The sequence below is a fragment of the Pseudovirgaria hyperparasitica genome (assembly GCF_010093815.1).
Source record: "Pseudovirgaria hyperparasitica strain CBS 121739 unplaced genomic scaffold EJ05scaffold_31, whole genome shotgun sequence".
NCBI lineage: Eukaryota > Fungi > Ascomycota > Dothideomycetes > Acrospermales > Acrospermaceae > Pseudovirgaria > Pseudovirgaria hyperparasitica.
The window spans coordinates 104,566-126,743 of record NW_022985579.1 but is presented as its reverse complement, the minus strand read 5'-3'; the positions used below and the strand labels follow the sequence as shown (position 1 = coordinate 126,743).

Here is a 22,178-nt window from a genome sequence, read left to right as displayed (position 1 = left end):
ATATATATTTATATAGTGTTAGTAGGTTGGCGTCGGGAGTAGACTATAATACATATAATTATATTCCTATAGATGGGTGTAGAAACGGCGATTCTAGACGGCTCTAGAGTAAGGAGTTTTTAGGTCCTTTGGTTTTCGACGGCCGTGCCGTAGGAAATCAATAGCTACTACTAGCCCCGATCTTCGGCTAAGGTATTCTACTATTAGTATAGTCGCTACTAAATTAGTGTATTTTATTCTCTAATCTACCTTATTATTATCTATAGTGCGCATGTCCTATGGTGTACTTAGCCCTAGGCTATGGTCTTATAGGTTAATTAGATTTATAAACTACTCTAGCGCTATATTCGTAATATTTTCTAAGGTTATTCTCTCGATCGGGAACTGCCTAGGTAGCGTAATGTCTCCATTTAAAATCTAATGTAAATATGGCTTAATACTATAATAAAGTCGTCTAAGCCATGGATAACATCGGTCTACGAGGCCTAGGAAGTCCTCTAGTATACTAACCCTTATCTTCTAGAAGAAAGAGTCCGTAATTTCGGGTGGTAGTAGAACGAATAACCCGTCGCTAAACCTCTCGCGGATTAACGCCTAGTGCGCGCTATAACTTAACTAATCGTTTATTTATTTCCACTGTCTTATCCGCTTAAAGGCCTCCTCTTACTATATACATATATCGATATCTAGGTTCTACGGTTGTTCTAGACTTGGCGCATGATCTCCTATAAGTTAATTAATACGGGCATATAGGCGAGCCTTCATAATTAACCGGATGCCTTGCCTAGTGCTAAGGGTAAATGTACGGTCTGTTTTTAGTGCCTTCTTAGTAGCGTTTATAGCTTTATATATATCCGCGAGTGCTAGGCGACGTCTAATCCCGATAAGACGCGATGTATGTACTAGCTTAACGATCTTAAAGTAGAGTATACTAGCCTAGTCTATAAATGTATATACTAAGCGTTCCCTAGTTAACGTCGTATCCCTAATAATAATCTATAGGGGATTAAGGCTATGAGGCGCTATGTCTACCGTCTTACCGTCTCGCTATTCTTATAGTAGTAATCTAAAGTAAAGTAGCGTTAACGGTGAACCGATCTCTAATACGCGATTAAGAAGTTATCTAACCATATTTATATCTTTAGGGAAGTGTTATAATATGCCTATCTAACGAAGATAACTTACATTTACACGGAGCTATGCTTTATATTCGTTCCGTGATGACGGGCTATCGGGGTTAGTAAATGGCTCCATAACCTCCCTAAGCATAGCCTCATGCTTTACTCTTAACTTAGCCCGGATTTTATTACTTACCCTCGTGGTCGTTAGCGGAGTTCTCGTAGTTAACTATTCGTTCTAGTTAGATATATCGTTACGGCGCCGCTTTCTAGGGGGATATATAGACTAACGCTCTTCTTCGTTATCCTCTTCTCGCTCTTAATTAGTATTATAGACTATTATCTCTAGTTACGCTAGTACTATACGAAGAGCTACCGTGGTGCTAGAAGTTATATAAGATTATTAAGAGGGTAGGGGAGATATCGGAGGCGGTAGGCATGTGTTAGGAACGAAATCGTCTTCTTTATCGTTATTAGGCGAGTTATTATTCGTATTAGTAACGTGTAAATAGGCTAGAATCTATTACTCGTTCAGCTAACGAGCCGCTGCCTCTAGTAATCGTACGATAAATAGTGGCGGGCTAGGAAACGATAACGGTCGGAAGAAGACGGCTTAAGCTCTATCGCTCCCGCCGATAGGGAAAAGTTTAAATATAATGTCCCATGCTTAACGTATACCATCTATATTAGGAAGCGGTACTAAGGGGGGTGCTATAGCTTATAAAGTTCGTGAGTAGTAGAATGGATTAGAATTAGCGATCCTAGAGGTGTCTTAGAGTACGCGATTCTATAAGGATTACTAAGGTCCTTAGACGTATACGTAGGTTGGCGTGTAGTATACCTAGGTACCGATCGTGCACGGTTGGGAAAATCAAAGTAAAAATCGCGAAAAATGTGTAGTTTTCATGTATATTCTTCGCCACCCCCTCCGTGAAAATAATAATTATAAGTTAGCTAGACATAACTTTCGACCATGCGATTTCTTAATATATAAAAATTATTCGGATATAGGCGTGGGAAGGGCTGCCTTTCGACTCTGCCTTACGGTGTCTTTCGACTACCTAGTTTTTCTACTAAGAGTCGTGCATGGTTACCGCCTAGGCCCGTGTAACGTTCTTTCGTATATCGAAAGAACGGCTCCTAATTGTTAGGTAATAATCTAGGTCGCTAAGGGTAGCTTCCTAGAGGGAAGGGATAATTATTAGAACTTAGCCTTAGGTAGGACCCGACCTATATATACCTTAGCTAATAGGGTTAGGACGTAACGTGAAGGGCGGTAAATAGTCACGTGCTAGATAGATCGGCGTCCCTTTATATATATACTCTTAGATTCCTACTAAAAGGGTTCGGTAGTAATTTGTTCTGTAATAGAATACACCCTATTATTCTATCTAACTATACTACTATCTAATAACTCTATTCTTACAAATAGAGTCTAGTTAGAGAGATAATTATAAAGAATTTCTTATAAAGTAAAATAGCTTTAACTAGAGAAGATATATATCTATAGAGTATAACTTTATCTACTTAAAAAATAATATTATTATTCTTATACTTATTATATATAATAGTATAGACTTAGACTAGTATAGATCTTATGTTATTAGAATATAAACTAAGTAGAAAATAGAGGTACTATATATACCCTTCATAGTAAGATATATATATACCTTCTCTAGATCTAGCTAGAAGCTAACATAGAGCACGGACCTCTAGTGTATCTACCCAAAGTGGTTACAGATGCTTGTTGGCCGTTCGTTCATGACTAAAGATAACACATGCTTCCTGCGACATTTGTCTGACGCTCGAATGACCAAGTTGTATCACTTTGTCAGTTAGACTCTCGCATCATATGACACATTTAAACATGGATCCCAGAATTCAACGTAGAGTTCTCCTCTTTCTCGATCTTGGCATTTCTCGACATGTGGACCTTAGTCCCAAAGACGAATCTGTATGTAAACAGACGTATCTTCTCTCACTACTCTCCTTGATATAATCACGAATCTTCCAGATAGTCTGGTCATGGACACTTCCAATCGATACATTTACTTCACCCAAATGAGTCCTCCGGGAAGCCAACGTGGACAGATATCAAGACTTGATCTCACGAAGCACGAAACAAGCGTTTTGGTGTCCCAAGGAGTCACTCGGAGTCCGAAGCAAATTGCTATAGATGATTCGGCTAGAAGACTATATTGGGCGGACAGAGAAGGCGGCAAGATATGGAGCTGCAGACTTGAAGGCGAAAATGTTCGAATCGAGATATAGGTGGTGCCGGCGCTGATATGGCGAAGTGGTGTGTAGAGTTGCCGTTGACCCTCGGCGACGAAAGCTATACTGGACACGAAAAGGTGCTCCGAAAAGTGGTACGGGCTCATTATGGTGTGCGGATCTAGATATGCCTACAGGAGAAGTCGCCGAGTCTCGGAACGACAAAGTTACTCTTCTCGAGGACCTTCCAGAGTCTATCGACTTAGACGTTGACATTGAGACTAACATTCTCTATATGAGTGGCCGAGGCGAAATGCCTTTCGGTAACACCATTAGTCGACTCGATCTCAATCGAGTACAAGAAGGGTTGGAAACAGAGATCATTGTAGAAAGGTTACATGAAGGTGTGGGCATTGCTCATGATCGAAAGGAGAATCGTATTTACATCACGGATCTTATAGGTTCATTGTACGCTGCGAATGAGGATGGCAGTGATAAGCAAGTTCTGCACCGCGATGTTAGTGAGTCAGCTGGAATCATCGTATGTGAAGATTGCAACAAATATAGTACCCACATAAATGTCTACCATATATTTCCAATCCTGTGCAGTGAACTGAAATCTATAGCTAATATGCTGTCCCTAGCCGTGATGACTAGCAGCACGGCAAGGATGCTAGAGTATATTAGAGCTGAGCTCACTGTGGAGATCATTTTCGACAATCAATTGCTCACGCTACATGGATCATCAGTGAGGATCACTTTCCTTATCAATTGCCCTTAAGACAGCGAGTGCAATGTTGTTTGAGACTTGGTTGGTAGTAGAATAAGCCTATCACAATCGTGTAGTTTGTGCCTTATCCTTTGATCACGATAGCGTTTCTTTGCCATTGTAGCAAGCTAAAAAGTACTGTTGCCACAGAAAACCCAATCATGATCGTTATCTGCAAATTATAAGATTTACCACTGATCTCACGTAACGCGGCTTGCTTCTGAGGCGCTAGTTCATACAAGGTTGAAGGACGATCAAGGAAGTCTTTGATTTCCTCGGTGGACAAAATCCCCTGTAAGTTTCTAGATAGATAGGGGTTCGATACACACGTCACGAGGGCCAATCCGATCGCAGAGCCAAGCAGTCTGAACTGAGTAACAGCCCCAGAAGTCACCGCTAAGACTTGGGTCAGCCGGGTGTGATCATTGACTCAAAGGACACTCACCTATATATTTTCTCTCTACAACGTACGGAGGTAAGATTCCTAGAACGACAACCATTATGCCGACACCAGAACCGGTAAGGATTTGGAAACCATATTGATGGGCTTGAAGTTGTCCTGACGTTGACGACTTGGACAGACCTACCGTGCCAGCCACCATGAGAAGTCCGCTTGAGATGAGCATGTTGACAGCAGGTATCTTAGCTCTTGTCATGATGACTGTCGCAAGTATCGAAGAGACAGCCATCACAGCAGCGAACGGGAGCAGTCTCACGCCCGCGTCTAAAATCGAATAGCCATTGACCACTGCGAACCTCTGAGGTATCTGAACAATGCTGACAGCAACGATGGCACCGACAAGCCAAGAATCACTACGAATGTCAAGATATCATACAGCATGACAGCATTTGGGAACGCGTACACAAGCATACCCAAGAATATCCGGTTTGTCAAAATTTCCCACGAGAGCAACGGCGAGACAGTCCTGCTATTGGACGATAGAAGCCATTGCCAGAGCACGAATGCTAAGGAAAGTAGCCCTCCGACGACTATCAAAGCGATCACCTGAGCTGACCTGAAAGGTATTCCTTTGGCGGCCTGCTGCAAGGCAGCTGTGATTAGTATCGAACTTCCAAGAACAGTGACGACTCCTATTACGTCAAGCGTACGAAGAGCACTCGTTCGCCCTTTCGAATGTCCATCAGGTATATCAGAGCGCCTTCTGGAGGCGGGTTCCTGTGTGAGTTTGCTAGGTGCGGCGAAAGATAGCATGAGAAAGGTTACGACGCCTAACGGAACACTGAAATTTTTAGCGGATTTCTTAATTGACATTATGTTCGAGGAGGAAAAGTATTTACTTCAGCAGGAATACCCACCGCCATTGACCGACGTTCGATAGGGCTGCCCCGATTACTGGCGCAATGGCAAACGATATTGTCACCACAGATATGACAGCTGCGGAGTATTGAGCCCATTTTTCAGGAGGGCGTAAATCGAAACCATAGAGGCTGGCAATGGAAAGGACTCCGCTTGCACCAATGCCTGTTATCCAACGGAACATGATGCTAACCGATGTCAGCTCACCAAAGAGGGTTGTTCGATTATGGATGAGTTACAGTTGAAATAGCGTTTGTGATGCTCCACATGCGCCGGTGAATATGATGAAGAGAACCAGGCAACTGAGCCAGACAACTTTGCGGCCCAAAATGTCGGAAAGCCGGGTAAGAATAATTGGAAAGCCTGCGATAATGTCAAGTTGTGTTAACTTTAATACTGGTATTTTCAGATTCTCACCTCCGTAGGCGAGTAGGTAAGCTGTAAAAACCCATGAGCTGATCGCAAAGTTCCCAAGATCATTCGTGATAGATATTATTGCTGTTCCTGTGATGCTTAATTCTGTCTGGACCATGAACAAGCAGAGACCTTGCCTAGCGATGCCTCAGCAGATATAGTCGCTTGGAATTTTGCCAGACTTACCCAATACCAATGATCCACAGTCTCCATCCTGTAATCCACTGTACGTGATCCAGAGAATCTTCGAAGTGTTTCGAAGAGCCATTCTGAACCACAGCAGGTTGAGAGATGTCGTCTCTCACAGCCTCGTTCTTGATATTCGACATGGTATGCAGAAGATGAAAGAGTTGGACTCGGATAGTCTCATCTGAAAAACTGCTTTGCCTACCTCAGGGCTCGCACACGTGCGTTGTAGGTGCTATGTAGCCGTCCACTGCTGAGGCAGATGAGCCGGGCCGTAATTGCTCCGTCGGGATAGGGTTTTATGCTTAGAGCAGACGGCGCATACAATCCGAATCCATGCACGCTCAATCTTATTAAATAACGTAATACAGAGTACAAGCTTAATCTACGCCTTAAGAAAGATTGCGAAGATGGTATAGTCTAAATCTAATTGGTTAGATTACTTGTGTAAGTTCAAATACATGGTTCCGGAGAGGGCGGATATGTTTTAACCGATGCAAGGGAGGTTATTTACTCTGAGACGTGTACCTTGTTTACTTAAAGACGTGTAGCTTAAGACCATTTATACTATACTAGTTAAATATAGTTAACGTTAATAATAATAATTCGAAGACGGCTATAATAATTATATTAGTTTTATATAAGCTAGTCTTCTAGATATTAATTAGCTATCTCTATATTAGATCTATAGAAATCTTATAGATTACTAATTATATAGTACCTTTCTCTAGACTCTACTAATATCTATTCTATTTCTATTCTATAACTTAATATAGTAATAGATAGAAATAGAATATAAGAAAGTAAGAAAAAAAGAATAAATAAGTAAGTTATTCTAATAAAAAACTATATTTAAGTTTCTTTTTCTTATCTCTTCTTAAAATAACTATTATTTAAAGAATTTTTAAAATAACTTATTTATTTACTTTATTATTATTATATATATATAAGATAAGAGTCTATATAAAAGTAGTATATTTAAATATAATTAGAAACTTTCTAAAATCTTAATTTTAAAGCTATTAAAGAAAACGTAATTTTATATAAAAGATAATTTTAGATAAAATATATATATATTATATAATATATACTAAGAGGTCTAAAGAATCTTTATTACTATCTAGATCTTACTATATCTATTTATTTCTTATCTACTATATCTATTTCTATAAAGAGACTTAATATACTACTAGTACTAGAACTTAAAGTATCTATATATCTCTATAGTATTTCTATTATTAAGCTCTATTATCTAAATCTTAGTTAGTTTTAATCTTATATATAGATAATAGATAGACTACTATTAGCTAGATATATTAATTAATTTTATTTTATTAAATCTACTAAAATTTCTATATCTCTAGTTACTTAAAGTTATATATTAGTAAATATATATAATATTCTAAGATATAGATATAATATACTTATAATCTATCTCTTAGTCTTTCTATCTCCCTTCTACTTTTTAATTAGATAATTATTATATACTTAATTTATTCTAATATAAGTATTTCTAGTAATTCTATAGTATAGATTCTAATCTTAAGCTAAACTTTTAGATTAACTAACTATATAATTCTAATCTAGGCCCTCGGGTTATATCCGACTGTATATGCATGCCGGAGTCTAGATAAGTAATAGTAATGTACATGGAATAGGGCTCTAGGTAGAAATAGAGAGGCTGGCTAACCGGTAGTAAACAGGGTCGGTACCTACTATCGGCGCTGCCAAGAGTACTCGAGCGAGCGCTTAAGACATCCGTCGTTTTTCTAGAGCCTAAGTCGCTTAGCATTTTTCAATTACACGCGTATATTTACACACCCCTATTGGATAGTTATTTTACCTCTCTACCTCTATATAAGGGTCTATATACTAACATACCTACATAGACTCATAGAGTAGACTAAGGAGATTAAGTCTACATGTTATTAAGCTCTATACTCTCTATTCTATTCTATAATAAGAGGGTCTAGTTTCTTAGAGAAGAGGAAGAAGGAGAATAGACGTTAAAGTAGAACAGAGCTCTAGATGGATAGAGAGATGGGGGAGAGAACACGCGTGCACTATTAGTGCTAGCGACTTAGGTTCTAGCAAAACGACGGATCCATCCATGTATGCAGCTCATCCCTCCTAACATTGTTGTGGTCGCTATATCGAATGACACGCCACTTTAAAAATGGCTATTAACTTACGGCTTTTAAATAGAGTTGCATCGAAGATGCAGACGCTCGCCTTAAGCATAAAGTTACCCACTTCTTGAAAACCGAAGCTTGTCTAATCGCTCATCGCACAAATTTCTGCTAGGTGTGCCGTATACAAGTGTCGATAATCTAGCAAGAACCTCCACTGGACTACATACCATCAGAACAGGGCATACTATACCCCGTATTGAAGAAGATGCCGAGTGTTCCGGGATACCACAATCAGCAGTCTGACCACCACATGGCCGCAGAGACAGAGCCAATTGCCATTATCGGCATGAGTTTCAAGTTTCCAAAAGACATAGAGTCCTCCGATGCTTTTCTAAAGGCTCTACTGGTCGGAGAGAACCTGGCCACAGAATACCCCGAGGACCGTCTCAATATAGACAGTTTCTGGCATCCTTCAGGGAAACGGAATACCGTAAGCCTCAAAGCTCTCCTAAATGATATTTTCAGCTAAAGTGACCCTTGAAGATTGCCGCAAGGAAAGCACACTTTCTAGGCTCAGACATCCGCAACTTTGATGCTGGCTTCTTCGCTATGGCCCCTCACGAGGTCATCGCCATGGACCCACAACAGCGAGCATTGATGGAGGCCACTTACCATGCTATAGAGAATGCTGGGCTTTCTCTGAAAGACGTCAGTGGGACAAAAACGTCAGTCCATGTGGGCTCATTCGCCCACGACTTCGCTCAAATGCAGTCACGTGACACACAGAGCATGCCCAAATACAACGCAATTGGTACTGCTAGCTCTATCCTAGCAAACAGGATTAGTTATTTCTTCAATCTAAAAGGGGAAAGCATCTTCGTGGACACCGCTTGTTCAAGTAGTCTGGTTGCCACGGCTCTAGGTTGCCAGGCCATCTACTCTGGCTCGGATATGGCCATCGTTGCAGCCGCCAACATCATTCTTGGACCTGAATTTGGGATTTCTTTGAGTAATCTCAACTTCCTCTCTCCAAGTGGGACTTCTCGAAGCTTTGATGCAAAAGGCGATGGGTACGGGCGCGGTGAAGGTTTCGCTTCACTACTTCTCAAGCCAGTTTCCAAAGCAATCAGGGACGGCAACCCGGTTCGCGCAGTCATCAGGTCGATCGGCATGAATCAAGACGGCTTCACCCCCGGAGGTCTTACCCAGCCAAGCAAAGACATGCAGTTGCAACTTATTAGAGAAACATACAAGAAGGCTGAATTAGACATGGCATACACCCGCTTTTTCGAAAGTCACGGTACTGGCACGTTCATTGGAGATCCGATTGAAGCCTCAGCAATTGGTGAAGCGTTCCAAGAATACCGCTCCGCCTCGTCGCCAATGTACGTCGGCGCGCTGAAGTCAATGATTGGCCATCTGGAAGGTGCAAGCGGGCTTGCAGCAATTGTCAAGACTGTCATTTGCTTAGAAGAGGGCATCATACCCCCAAATGCTAACTTCGATGAGCTTAATCCGCGAATCGATGCGGTTGGATTGAAGCTCCATTTTCCCACGCAAAGTATACCTTGGCCCAAGGATGAGACTCGAAGGGCCTCGGTGAATTCGTTTGGATTTGGTGAGCCAAGTGGAAACTATTATTTACCGCGCTAATCTATTCCAGGTGGAACAAATGTACACGTTGTTCTAGACTCTGCCATGGACTATCTCCAAGCCGCTGGGTATAACTATGGATCCAAGACTCTCCGCCTCAGTTGCATGGTGAAGTCAAATGGTATCGCGTCGGTTGACGGCCATAGAGACAAAGTTGCAAATAGTGGCGATTTGGTACCCGTGAACGTGGCTCCTAGCTGCACCTCTAGAATTCTAGCTATATGTTCATCAGACGAAGAAGGAGTCGCACGAATCACCCAGTCGATATCTGCATACCTTTCGCATCGCCGAACCCATCTCAACGCTGAAGCCCTGGAGGATGTTCTGTACACTCTTAACTTACGGCAGCTCCCACAATCATGGCGTGCATACTCCATAATTGAATCTAGCCAAGATTTGATTGAGCTCGGTAGTAGATCACTCACCTCCCGGCGCTCTATAAATATTTCAACTCCTCGGTTAGGCTTCGTATTCACCGGTCAGGGTGCACAGTACCCAAATATGGCGCTCGAGATTTTGACATGGCCGAAAGTGATAGAAAGCCTGGCCCGTTCTCAGAGCTTCCTTGAAGATCTTGGCTGTCGATGGAACATCATGGAAGAGCTCTCTGCTTCTCCCGCGCAAAGCCGTATCAACAAGCCTGAGTTCAGCCAGACTTTGACTACGATTGTCCAGATAGCGCTGATTGAAGTGACCCGAGTTTGTCACATTCAGCCGCAGGTTGTCGTCGGCCATTCTTCAGGAGAGATTGCTGCTGCTTACTGTGCCGGATACCTTTCTCATGAGTCTGCGGTCAGGGTCGCCTACTTCAGAGGAGTTCTGGCCGACAGGGTCTCGTGTAGCTCATCTGAGAAACAAGGCATGATCGCTGTTCAAATTTCAAGCAACGCGGTTACTGAAGAATTAACGAAGTTCAGTGAGACTTCGATAGACTTCTTTGACACATCCAAAATTACAATCAGTTGCATCAATAGCCCCAACAATGTCACACTATCGGGTCCCAGTGTGCAGCTGGATCAACTACTTAGCCACTTTTCGAAAAACGGCAGATTTACACGGAGGTTGAACGTAGATCTAGCCTACCATTCGCCACAAATGGAAAAGATATCTCACGAATATGCTTCGCATCTGATAAATCTGACTCCCGACACCAATTTTGGCTTGACTATGATGGTTTCCTCCGTCACCGCGCATCCAATAAAGCCGCAAGATGTTTGCACACCTATGTATTGGGTGAAGAACATGATCTCACCAGTCAAGTTTGAACAAGCAGTTAGGCTCGCGGCTACTCTCGACTGCAGCTCATCGGTTGCTCCTAAGTCAGATTCTACTGGAAAGATATTCACAGGCAACTGGCTGGAGGTAGGACCTCACTCGGCGCTCCGGGGTCCGATCCGCGAGGTATTCGAGAGTAACGACGCGACAGACTTCTTTTACGCCCCTCTCCTGGCGAGAAATGTGGCCGCAGATAAAACCCTCTTGGAGGCTGCGGGTGAGCTTTACTGTCGGGACATTCAGATTGACCTACAAGCAATCAACTCCTTGAGCACTTCTCCAACACGAGTCCCAAGGTTTGCCCTGGACCTTCCGCCCTACCCGTTCAATCATTCTGTGATACACTGGCAAGAATCAAGCAGGTCCCGGTCTTATCGCTTTAGACCTTTTGGTCATAACGCTCTCCTTGGTGAGCCAAGTCTCGATTGGAATGAGAATAATGCATTATGGAGACTTCAAATTAAAGAAGAAACGATGCCATGGATAGCTGAACACCAAATCGATGGTCAAATATGGTACCCAGCTGCGGGCATGATCGCTTTAGCAATCGAGGCTATCAATCAGTTAATGTCTAAGCAAAAGCCATGTCCTGTAGGTTTCGAGATACATGACATCCGTTTTCTCGCTCCAATAGTCCTTAATTCATCTTCGGCCAGCTTGGATCTCCAGACAAGCCTTGTAGCTGTCGCAGGAGCCGGGACCAAGGACGCTCAATATAAGTTCAATATCTACTCGAGACTTCCCGACGCGATCTGGCAGATAGCTTGCGACGGACTTATCCGTGCCGACTTCGCCCATCGCGACACGCAATTCACCATGAAAGAGATGATGTACACCAGGCAAAGGACCGAAGAGGAGCTGCAGATCGCTTTGAAGGCCTGTCGTAGAAGTATTGACACTCAAGACATGTATCAAAAGATTCACGAGAGTACAGCGCTCCAGTATGGTCCTGTGTTCCAACCTTTGTCGGATATTCACTACAATATGGATGGCAGAGCGATAGCTTCCATTCTACCGCACGCAGACCTGACTGAATCTCCGGCTACATATGTAATTCATCCAGCCACGCTTGATGGCATATTTCAGCTTACCATTCCAGCCTTGAGTAGAGGACTTACAGTCGGGTTACCCACACTCGTACCGTCACGGATTTCTCGAATATGGATCTCTAGACAAGGGGCAGGGAAAGAATCATGTGCGCAAGAGATAGCACACAGTCAAGCAAGGTTCTTGAGCAAGGTCTGCGCGGAGAGCTCCACGGTAGTATACTCGTGCTCGGCGAATGAAGTTAGAGTCGAAATTGACCAGCTCGAGGTAACGCAAGTCGCCTCTGATGAAAAAGACACGCAAACTGAGGCGGGTCCCCAACCACTATGCTATGGAATATTCTGGAAACCAGATATAGCTCTGCTCGACAATACCGGGATACATAACTATTGCTCACATAATGTTGGTTTCGAGCAGGAACCTGAAAAATTCTTTGATGATATTCGACTCATGATATCCTGCTTCGCTGCCAAGGCGCTAGAGACAATAAAGTCTGAAAGACGGCGAATTCATCCTTCTTTGACTCGATACGCTACTTGGCTACAAGCCCGCGTTGATCACTACTCGCATTTAGGCCGCCTTCCTGATCCTGATGCTCTGATGAGCAAAACAACACTCGACGACGGGTCAGGTTCTAGGAAAACGACGGATATACTAGTCGGGGATTTAGATCCTCTGAGTCTCTTGTTTAAGGATGACCATTTTGTGGCTTCCTTTTACGAAGAATTGAACAACCAAGGAAGAGCCTACAAGCTATTAGACAGCTACCTAGACATCCTGGTACATAAGAGCCCGAACTTGACCTTTCTTGAGATTGGAGCTGGAGCTGGAGCCTCCACCAGTCTGATATTGGACATCCTCGCGTCTAGCGAACATGGACCACGCTACTCGTCATACACGTTTACCGATATATCAGGATTTTTCTTTCAAAAAGCGAAAGACCGTTTCGCGACACGCAGTGATCGTTTGAAGTATCAAGTACTCGATATTGAACAAAATCCGGCGAGTCAAGGGTTCGAAGAGCTGTACGATGTTGTAGTCGCTGCCAATGGTCTTCACGCCACTCGCGATTTGGACCAGACGTTACAGAACGTCAAGAGCTTACTAAAGCCCGGGGGAAAACTCATAATTATGGAGATGACTACACCAAATAAGATCGAGACCGGGTTCGTCTTCGGCACTTTGCCAGGTTGGTGGCTAGGAGCAAACGGATCACGAAAATCCAGTGCAATCATCGACGAGGACCAATGGGATTTACTTCTGAAGAAGAATGGATTTTCTGGATTGGAACAGGTCTACCAAGATTGGGAGTCACCGCAGTGCCATTTATATAGCATCATGATCTCGTCGCCCGAAACCCTCATCTCACCCAATACAGCACTCCCGCCGTTCCACTCAACCACTATACTCTTAAGCAAAAGCGCGATGATCGAAGAACAAATCGCCGAGAAATTCAAGAGTAGTTCCTCCAATCACGGATCGTCCAGTGGGTCCGTAGCCACCGTTGCCTATTATGAAGACATACTAGAATTGGAGGATCTCGCACACAGAGACTTCTTGATATTTGGTTCTCCAGGTCAGAAATCGCTCTCGGACATTGCACAGGGCGACTTCGAAGCATTACAGAGAGTCCTTACCGGCTCTAAGAGTGTAATCTGGACCGAGTCCTATGATGCTGGAGAAGACGCTCCACCTTACTGGGCCATGATTGATGGCCTCGTCAGAACTTGCCGCTCGGAGGATTTAAGCCGCCCCATTGTCACGCTCTTACTTGAAACCAATACGTGGGAAGCTCCTGCTTCGGCTGTCGAAATTATTCAGAAGGTACAGGTCGCAACTCACGCAGGGCTCATTGACGGTTCGTACGAAGAAGAATATCGCGAAGTATCAGGCCGCTTGTGTGTCAGCCGCTTAGCGCAGGCCAAAAAGGTAGATGAGTACGTCTGGAACTCTTTGCGTAGAGTTGTACAGATGCAAGATTTCGAATCGAGTCCGCCACTCCAATTGAGTATTCGTACCCCAGGACTTCTTGATAGCCTTGAATGGGTCGAAGATGAAGTTGCATACAATGGGCTGAAGCCAAATGAGATAGAAGTGAAAGTCAAAGCTATCGGCATCAACTTCAAGGAGTGTTTGGTTCTCCTGGGACGTGTCAATACCGATAGGCTCGGCGGCGAGTGCTCTGGTCACGTACATCGCATTGGAAGTGCGGTACGGAAATTTCAGGTAGGAGATCGCGTGGCTACAGGGGCTCTGGAAACGTATAAGACCTATGTGAGGGTCGCTGATTTCCAGGCTGTGAAACTCCCGGATAAAATGTCTTTCGTTGACGGTGCGGCGATTCCAACGGCATTTTACACTGCCTGGCACAGTCTAGTCAAGGTTTGTTTCTGCATGATACGTCTCATCGAGGACTCACATATTACAGGTCGGCCGGCTACAAAAAGGCGAGACTGTCCTGATTCATGCCGCAGCAGGGGGGACCGGTCAGGCTGCAGTCCAAGTGGCCAAATACATTGGTGCTCAAATTTTCGCCACTGTGAGCACTGAAGCCAAGAAAAAAGTGCTCATCGATCGCTACGGTCTGCATGAAGACCACATATTTTCCAGCCGTGACGTTTCATTTACCGATGGGATCCGAAGAATTACAAAAAATCGTGGTATAGATGTCATCCTGAACTCTCTCTCTGGGAGGCTGCTTGTCGCCTCCTGGGAACTTATCGCCCCATTTGGACGTTTTGTCGAGATTGGCAGAAAAGACGTTGACTCTCGTGGTTCTCTGCCAATGTTTCCGTTTATCCGCAATGCAACCTTCTCATGTGTCGATCTAACTGCCATTGTGCAGAACGAAAATCTACACGATGGCGAGATTCTAGAAAAAGTCATGGAGCTCATTAGTTCGGGTGTACTGATGCCTTCATACCCTGTACATCCATTCCCGGTTGAGCAGGCGGAGCAGGCTTTCCGTCTTTTGCAAAGCGGACAGAGCACTGGCAAAATTGTCTTAGATATCCCCGAGAACGCGCAGGTCTTGGTCAGAGCAAGTCCTGTTACTCCATATCGCCTACATACAGATGCAACTTATGTAATATCCGGAGGCCTGGGCGGGATCGGACGGCAAGTGGCACGTTGGCTGGTCCGACATGGAGCTAAGCATCTCTTGTTATTATCACGTTCTGGTATCGGTCACAATAGCGACAAGAAGCAGCTCGTGCATGAGCTAGAGGAGAAGGGAGTAAACGTAAACTGCATACCGTGTGACATAACCGATCTCGAGTCTGTTAGGACGATATTTGCCGAAGCTGCTGTATCGCTACCACCCATCCGGGGCTGCATTCAAGCGGCAATGATTCTTAGTGTAGGCCCCCAATTGTTGCCAGAGAGTTTTCGAGCTGATATTTGCGCCTAGGATCGCCCATTTTCCACCATGCAACTGGCAGAGTGGAATGAAGGTGTAAGAACCAAGGTTTCGGGGTCATGGAATCTTCATGCTACGCTGCCATCCGGCATAGATTTCTTCGTCATGCTTTCGTCCACGGCCGGGGTGATTGGTAATGCCAGTCAAAGCAATTACGCAGCCGGTAATACCTTTCAAGATGAGCTAGCGCGACATCGCGTGTCGAGAGGAGAGAAAGCAATAGCAATTGACCTCGGTATGATCATAGGCGAAGGTATCGTTGCCGAGAACAAGGAGATCCAGAAGTTACTTTCACGACTCGATATTTTACGCGCACTCAAACAAGAGGAAGTCTTCGCCATCCTCGACTATTCCTGTCACCCTGTCCATCAGCCAACGAGCGCCGCCAGAAGCCAGATTGTGTGCGGACTGGAGATCCCAGCAAACATTCGTCGAAAGGGGCGAGAGCTTCCGCCCAAGCTATCCAGAAGCCTTTTCCGCGCTTTCCATCAAATTAGATCCGTAAATGAAAATGAAAATGAAACAGTCATGGCGGCTCAGGCTCAGGATATGACAGCTGTATTGAGTGAAGCCTCGTCCATTGAAGAAGCCGAGATTTTAGTGGCGGAATCTATCAAAGCGAAAGTTTGTAAGATTGTTGGGATGAAGGAAGAGGAGAAGTCGATCCATGACACTATGAGGTCTTTTGGCGTGGACTCGTTGATCGCGCTGGAACTAAGAAATTGGCTGGCACGGGAATTGCGTGTAGATATGGCCATTCACGATATAGTGGGTGACTTTAGGCTGGTGGAAGTCGGCGCATTGGTGGCTAAGAAGGCGATTTCTCTGAGTGAGCCTGTATAGGACTACTGTCATAGCTATCACAGCCATCTGACCAGATTTCTCGACGTCCTGTTTCATTATCAGCTGGGCTCAACGGTGTTCAAGAAGGGTTCGGTGAAGTTGAGCAAGATTATGGGCAGACAGTCCATCTATTATGACCTTAGACGGCCTGCTAAGTCAAGTATTCCGCAACCAGTCAAACGTGGATTTTATACTTAGTTGGAGGCGGTGATAAAAGTGCTTTAGATCGATCCAAAGTAATTAAAGGGTTTATCTTGACTCCTCCGTCCAGAGTTAGGTACGAAACATGCTGCCTCCCCTTACCTCTTACCAACCACCGCCGTCTCCGCCATCGTCGCCCCCATAATTGTCGTCGTGATCATACCTCGCATCATCGCCACCAGCATCGTATTCCGCTTCGCCGACTTTATTCCTAGACCAGCCGGCAACATCCTCGGGAATATCCGGATTCTCAACATTATCCACGGCATTGTCCTACTTGTTCACAATGCGATCAAGTATGTCCTCGACGCCTTGAATACCTTCACGTACGGGGTAGGCGGCGATCTCGGGAAAGTTCTCCACGTCGTTCCCGAAATTTTCAACGCGTTGTCCCATGCGGTACTTGTCTTCATCCCAGTCTTCCTTTACTGTAGTCTTAGTATAGAACGATCCTGAAAATATGGTTCCACCTACTGGCTTCCTCTCCCTCGTACATGAAGAAAGTGCCTCTAGCTAATCTGGCTGCACTAGCCGCAACGTACTTCAGCCAGTCAAGGCTCTTCTACACCTTATACTCCTCTTGAAAGTAGCCTTGTTGTCCATATCCTTGTTGACGAGGACCGCCATACCTTCCCTGGCCTCCATAACCTCTATCATGGAAGCCAGTCGCCTTGGTTATACCCTTGCGAAGGGCCACCATGTTGCTGCCCGTACTGCTGTCCACCGTAGCCCTGACCTTGCTGCTGGTATCCTGGACCAAGGTCATCGAAGGTACGCCCGGCTGTCTGCTGGTTGATGAAAATCCAGTGCTTATCGCGAGGGCCCCATGCAGCGTGCTAAGGAGGGAGGAGAGGACCTTGTGGGTTTGAGCCTCCAGAGTGTGAGAATCAGTGGCAGGTGAACTCGGAAATCATGTCTTTGACAAACGACACATTGTGTAGTGTCGTAGGTCGAGACAGTGTAAGCGAAGTCAATCGGGTGATTGTGCTGTTCCGTACGATAAACCAGAGGTCAAGATGATGATGAACTTATATTTTCTTTAAAAATTCTGGAATTAAGACTCACTCTAGAAGATATTAGAAGATTATATATAACTATATCTATATCTAAAAGATATCTATTAAGTAATTTTGAAGTCTAAAAGATCTTATAGAAGATTAAAATAAAAATAAAAATATATTTCAATCTCTTTCTTCTTCTCTTCTCTATATTATCTATTATTAGAAATATTCTTAGAATAATTTACTTATCTACTCTTTTTTATTTCCTTATATAGAGAGTAAGAGCCTATTTAGAAGTATATTTAAATATAGCTAAAATACTTTCTAGAGTCTTAACTCTAGATCTAATAAAGATAGTATAAGTTAATAATATTAAATAGTTAGTATAGCTTAGATAAGACTATATAATTAGTTTATCTAAGGGAGGCCATACTCTAACTAATCAATACAGTACGCTAATACTACTACGCCTGTTGTATTTCATGCCTTAGGTGTCGATGCGAGTGTAGTAGCTATGCCCGGCGGCTAATTACGGCAGCCGAGTAGACGCGGACTAGCAGCCAATAGACAATTAGCCTACAGTAAAGTCGGCTCTTCAATACGACCTAAAAGTTGGGCATGCGAACGGCGTATATACTATGTACAGTACCGTAATAAGTATACACATACATATATAATTATATCCATACCTTTAACCAGAGGGTTCAATAGCCACTCCGTTCATGGCCCAGCTCCCGAGTCTTTGCTCCGGGCTTCGTCATTTTTCGCTACTCTCGCTGCTACGTGGCGTAGCGACGTCAATATTGTTATAAGCCAAGAATAAGAACGATAACCAGTCATTATTTCCATAGCGCGCGCACAACTGCCCGGACGAGCCTAGTATATGCACATCATCCAACACTCACGTCATGTTTTGCCATGCATAGAGACGGAGACACTGCCCGACAGGTCAGTACTGGTAGGGGGTGCAGTGCGCCCGTCACGACGATGGATCCACTGCCCGCTCGTGAACACCATTAGCGGAAACTATATACCTATATACCTGCATACACCCTGCATCGGGTGCTTCTTGCTTCTCTTCGTTTAAAGCACACTTCTACCCGGGGTAAGTTGAGGCTGAGGTCATGCTCTTCGTTGCTTTGCTGCTTACTGAATGACCTCCTCCATCTCACAATCGTCTCCCGTTCGGCCCGTCATTCTTTGTGCAGCCCATCAATATTCTTCCTATCGATATTCCTACCAGCGACAATAGTCCATCATGGGATACAGTACGTGGTTGTTGTTTGCCATTGCGCAAGCCCTGGCCACTGTCGCACTGGCGCAAACTGTGAGTTACCCTGGACACGAGTCGAATTGAAACAAGCTGCGTCAATCTGTTCCACCATACCCCTCTGCGCGCAACCACCAAGAATAGATAGCCAGTTTCCCTTGCGTCGCCGCTACACACTCCACCCAGAATGGAGCTTTCTCAAAGCTTCCTGATAACCTTGAATGCTTTGTTTTCATTTCTACATCTCCCCATCGCAATACTACATCGTGCAGAATCACCAGCTGTTCGTCAACGAGGTTTGCTGTGCTCATGGGCTAATTCCTGCTAGTTTCCAAATACCACATATCCAAACGCTACCGTGCCAGGTAACGAAGGCCTCAATAACGCATATTCGCCTCCAAAGTACCCTTCACCATGGATGGATGGCTCCGGCGGCTGGGATCAGGCCTACGTAAAAGCTCAGGCATTTGTTCGTCAATTGACCCTGTTGGAGAAGGTCAATTTGACCACTGGTGTTGGGTATGCGCGCATGAGAAGCCAGAACCGCGTCGGCTGCTGACAAGAGTACAGTTGGGAAGGAGGACCATGCGTTGGTAATGTTGGCTCTGTTCCCAGACTTGGTTTCGAGGGCCTGTGTATGCAGGATTCTCCATTAGGCATTCGGTTCGGTATGTGGAGCGGACCATGCGCGCCTTGCTCTGTTCTTGATTCCAAGAGTGTGCGCTGACACTTTGTAGCCGACTTCGTCTCTGCATTTCCCGCCGGTGGGACCGTTGCCGCTGCTTGGGACCGCGGTTTGTGGTATGAGCGTGGCTATCAGATGGGCATGGAGTTCAGAGGGAAAGGCGTTGACGTTCAGCTGGGCCCTGTCGTTGGCCCGCTTGGTCGTTCACCAGCTGGTGGCCGTAATTGGGAAGGCTACAGCCCTGATCCTGTCCTGTCTGGGATTGCTGTTGCCGAGACGATCAAAGGAATTCAGGCTGCTGGCGTAGTTGCGACTACGAAGCATTACATTATGAATGAACAAGAGCATTTCCGTCAGGTTGGTGAATCCGTCGGCTATGGTTTCAACATTACCGAGACGCTGAGCTCGAATGTTGCCGACAAAGCGATGCACGAGCTATACCTGTGGCCGTTTGCGGATGCTGTCAGAGCAGGCACCGGCGCCATCATGTGCTCTTACCAGCAAATCAACAACTCGTACGGTTGCGCAAACTCATACACCCTCAATTACCTCCTCAAGGGCGAACTCGGCTTTCAAGGATTCGTCATGAGCGATTGGCAAGCTCAGCACGCTGGGGTGAGCACTGCGCTTGCAGGAATGGACATGGCCATGCCTGGTGATGTTCTCTTCAACACGTACACTTCTTATTGGGGCCCGAACATGACGGTTGCTGTTCTCAACGGGACTCTGCCTGAATGGCGTCTCGATGACATGGTCACGCGCATCATGGCTGCATTCTACCTCGTAGGCCGTGACACCGCTCGAGTCCCAGTCAACTTCAACAGCTGGAGCACCGACACATTTGGCTATCAGAATGCCTACGCCAGGCAGAACTATGGTCTGATTAACCAGCACGTAGACGTTCGTGGCGAGCATACAAGATCTATCCGCACCGCTGCCGCCCGATCCACTGTTCTTTTGAAAAACGTTGGCAGCACCCTGCCTTTGTCAGGTATGGAGAAATTCACCGGTATCTTCGGCGAAGATGCTGAAGACAGCAAATATGGCCCTAATGGATGTCCTGATCACGGCTGTTCCAACGGCACCGTTGCGATGGGTTGGGGATCGGGGACTTCTAGCTTTCCATTTTTGGTGTCGCCACTCACCGCCATTCAGAACGAGTTGGTCCAGAATGGCAGAGTTGTGCAGTCTGTGACGGATAACTATGCTTACAACTACATTGCGGCTCTTGGGAGACAGGTCGATACTGCCATCGTCTTCGTGAATTCTGACTCTGGTGAGGGTTTCATCAACGTCGATGGAAATATCGGCGACCGTAACAACCTTACCCTTTGGAACAACGGTGAGACTCTAATCCAGAATGTCACGGCTGTATGCAATAACACTATCGTCGTCATTCACTCCACCGGTCCCGTCACTATCGGTTCATGGAACGAGAACCCTAACGTGACTGCAATTCTTTGGGCTGGTCTTCCGGGTGAACAGTCGGGTAACTCTATTGCCGACGTCCTGTACGGTCGTGTTAACCCAGCCGGCAAATTACCTTTCACGTTAGGCCGCGACCGTGCCGACTATGGCTCCGATCTCCTTTATGAGCCAAACAACGGCGAGAATGCACCACAAGACAACTTTGAGGAAGGTGTCTTCATTGATTACCGAGCCTTCGACCGTGCTGGAATCAAGCCTGTGTACGAGTTTGGATATGGACTATCCTATACAACGTACAATTACTCTGATATACAAGTCCAAAAGCACTCCGTTGGCGAATACACGCCAACCACGGGTCAGACAGGATCTGCTCCGGTTCTAGGAAACTACAGCACCGACGTAAATGACTACCAGTGGCCTGCTAATCTCACCTACGTCACTTCGTATATTTATCCTTATCTTAACTCCACCGACCTGGCCACTGCCTCCAACTCCTCTGACTATGGTAGCGAAGACTTCCTCCCGCCGGGTGCTCGTGACTCGTCCCCTCAGCCACGCATTGCTGCTGGGGGTGGCCCAGGTGGTAATCCACTGCTTTACGATGTCATGTTCACCGTCACCTGTACCGTTACAAATACCGGTGACAGAGATGGAGAGGAAATCCCTCAGCTTTACCTCAGCTTGGGTGGTGAGGACAACCCCAAAGTTGTCCTGCGTACCTTCGCTCGTCTAAGCATCAATAAGGGTATGTCGGCTACTTTTGTTGCAGACGTAACTCGTCGCGATCTGAGTAACTGGGACACCACAACCCAAAATTGGTACATCTCAGAACATCCAAAGACCGTGTACGTTGGTCCAACCTCGAGGAATCTTCCTCTCAGTGCCCCGCTTGACATTTGAAGCTATGCAACGGTATGAGATGCAAGTCCTGGATTGAAATGATGTTTGAGCCTTGGGTTATATAGCGATTCAGGTAGTAATGTGATAAAAGCGTTATGTCGAAACTGTAGAAATTCTGCAGTCTAGTTGTATACCTGAGAACCAAAGTTATTTTCAATGTCCGTCGTTACTGTAAAGCCCTGCAGTGTGAATCCGACCAGATAATGTACCATTCCGGGGTAACACCCTCCCAAGCTACAGGTCGGGAAGCTCAAAACGGTCGTGGCGCTCGAGACCAGGCAGTCTGGGCAGGGTCACGTGGCCAGA

General features: G+C 45.3%; 5 protein-coding genes across 5 annotated transcripts; 3 read left to right on the top strand and 2 right to left on the bottom strand.

The window, feature by feature from the left end:
- Positions 1-2,985: 2,985 nt before the first annotated feature.
- Positions 2,986-4,113, top strand: EJ05DRAFT_490679 (uncharacterized protein; the record flags this gene model as incomplete). Its single annotated transcript, XM_033745904.1, has 4 exons — positions 2,986-3,072; positions 3,390-3,417; positions 3,473-3,853; positions 3,959-4,113. 4 exons carry the CDS (start codon positions 2,986-2,988, stop codon positions 4,111-4,113), a joined length of 651 nt encoding a protein of 216 aa, XP_033595228.1.
- A 36-nt stretch (positions 4,114-4,149) lies between these two features.
- EJ05DRAFT_266683 (MFS general substrate transporter) lies at positions 4,150-6,453 on the bottom strand. The gene is made up of 7 exons (XM_033740316.1): positions 6,020-6,453; positions 5,837-5,970; positions 5,659-5,782; positions 5,401-5,607; positions 4,965-5,342; positions 4,547-4,914; positions 4,150-4,497 (listed from the first exon to the last, which is right to left on the bottom strand). Exons 1-7 carry the CDS (start codon positions 6,160-6,162, stop codon positions 4,187-4,189), a joined length of 1,665 nt encoding a protein of 554 aa, XP_033595227.1. The 5' UTR covers positions 6,163-6,453; the 3' UTR covers positions 4,150-4,186.
- A 1,963-nt stretch (positions 6,454-8,416) lies between these two features.
- On the top strand, positions 8,417-16,769 carry EJ05DRAFT_524876 (reducing type I polyketide synthase; the record flags this gene model as incomplete). Its single annotated transcript, XM_033748830.1, has 5 exons — positions 8,417-8,641; positions 8,695-9,769; positions 9,815-14,508; positions 14,555-15,484; positions 15,536-16,769. The coding sequence occupies 5 exons, from the start codon at positions 8,417-8,419 to the stop codon at positions 16,385-16,387; spliced, it is 7,776 nt and encodes a 2,591-aa protein (XP_033595226.1). The 3' UTR covers positions 16,388-16,769.
- EJ05DRAFT_505750 (uncharacterized protein) lies at positions 16,694-17,084 on the bottom strand (the record flags this gene model as incomplete). Its single annotated transcript, XM_033747733.1, has 3 exons — positions 16,694-16,861; positions 16,919-17,016; positions 17,063-17,084. 3 exons carry the CDS (start codon positions 17,082-17,084, stop codon positions 16,694-16,696), a joined length of 288 nt encoding a protein of 95 aa, XP_033595225.1.
- A 1,457-nt stretch (positions 17,085-18,541) lies between these two features.
- Positions 18,542-22,037, top strand: EJ05DRAFT_481015 (uncharacterized protein). The gene is made up of 4 exons (XM_033744978.1): positions 18,542-18,916; positions 19,188-19,378; positions 19,430-19,527; positions 19,597-22,037. The coding sequence occupies exons 1-4, from the start codon at positions 18,848-18,850 to the stop codon at positions 21,870-21,872; spliced, it is 2,634 nt and encodes an 877-aa protein (XP_033595224.1). The 5' UTR covers positions 18,542-18,847; the 3' UTR covers positions 21,873-22,037.
- The last annotated feature ends 141 nt before the right edge of the window (positions 22,038-22,178 follow it).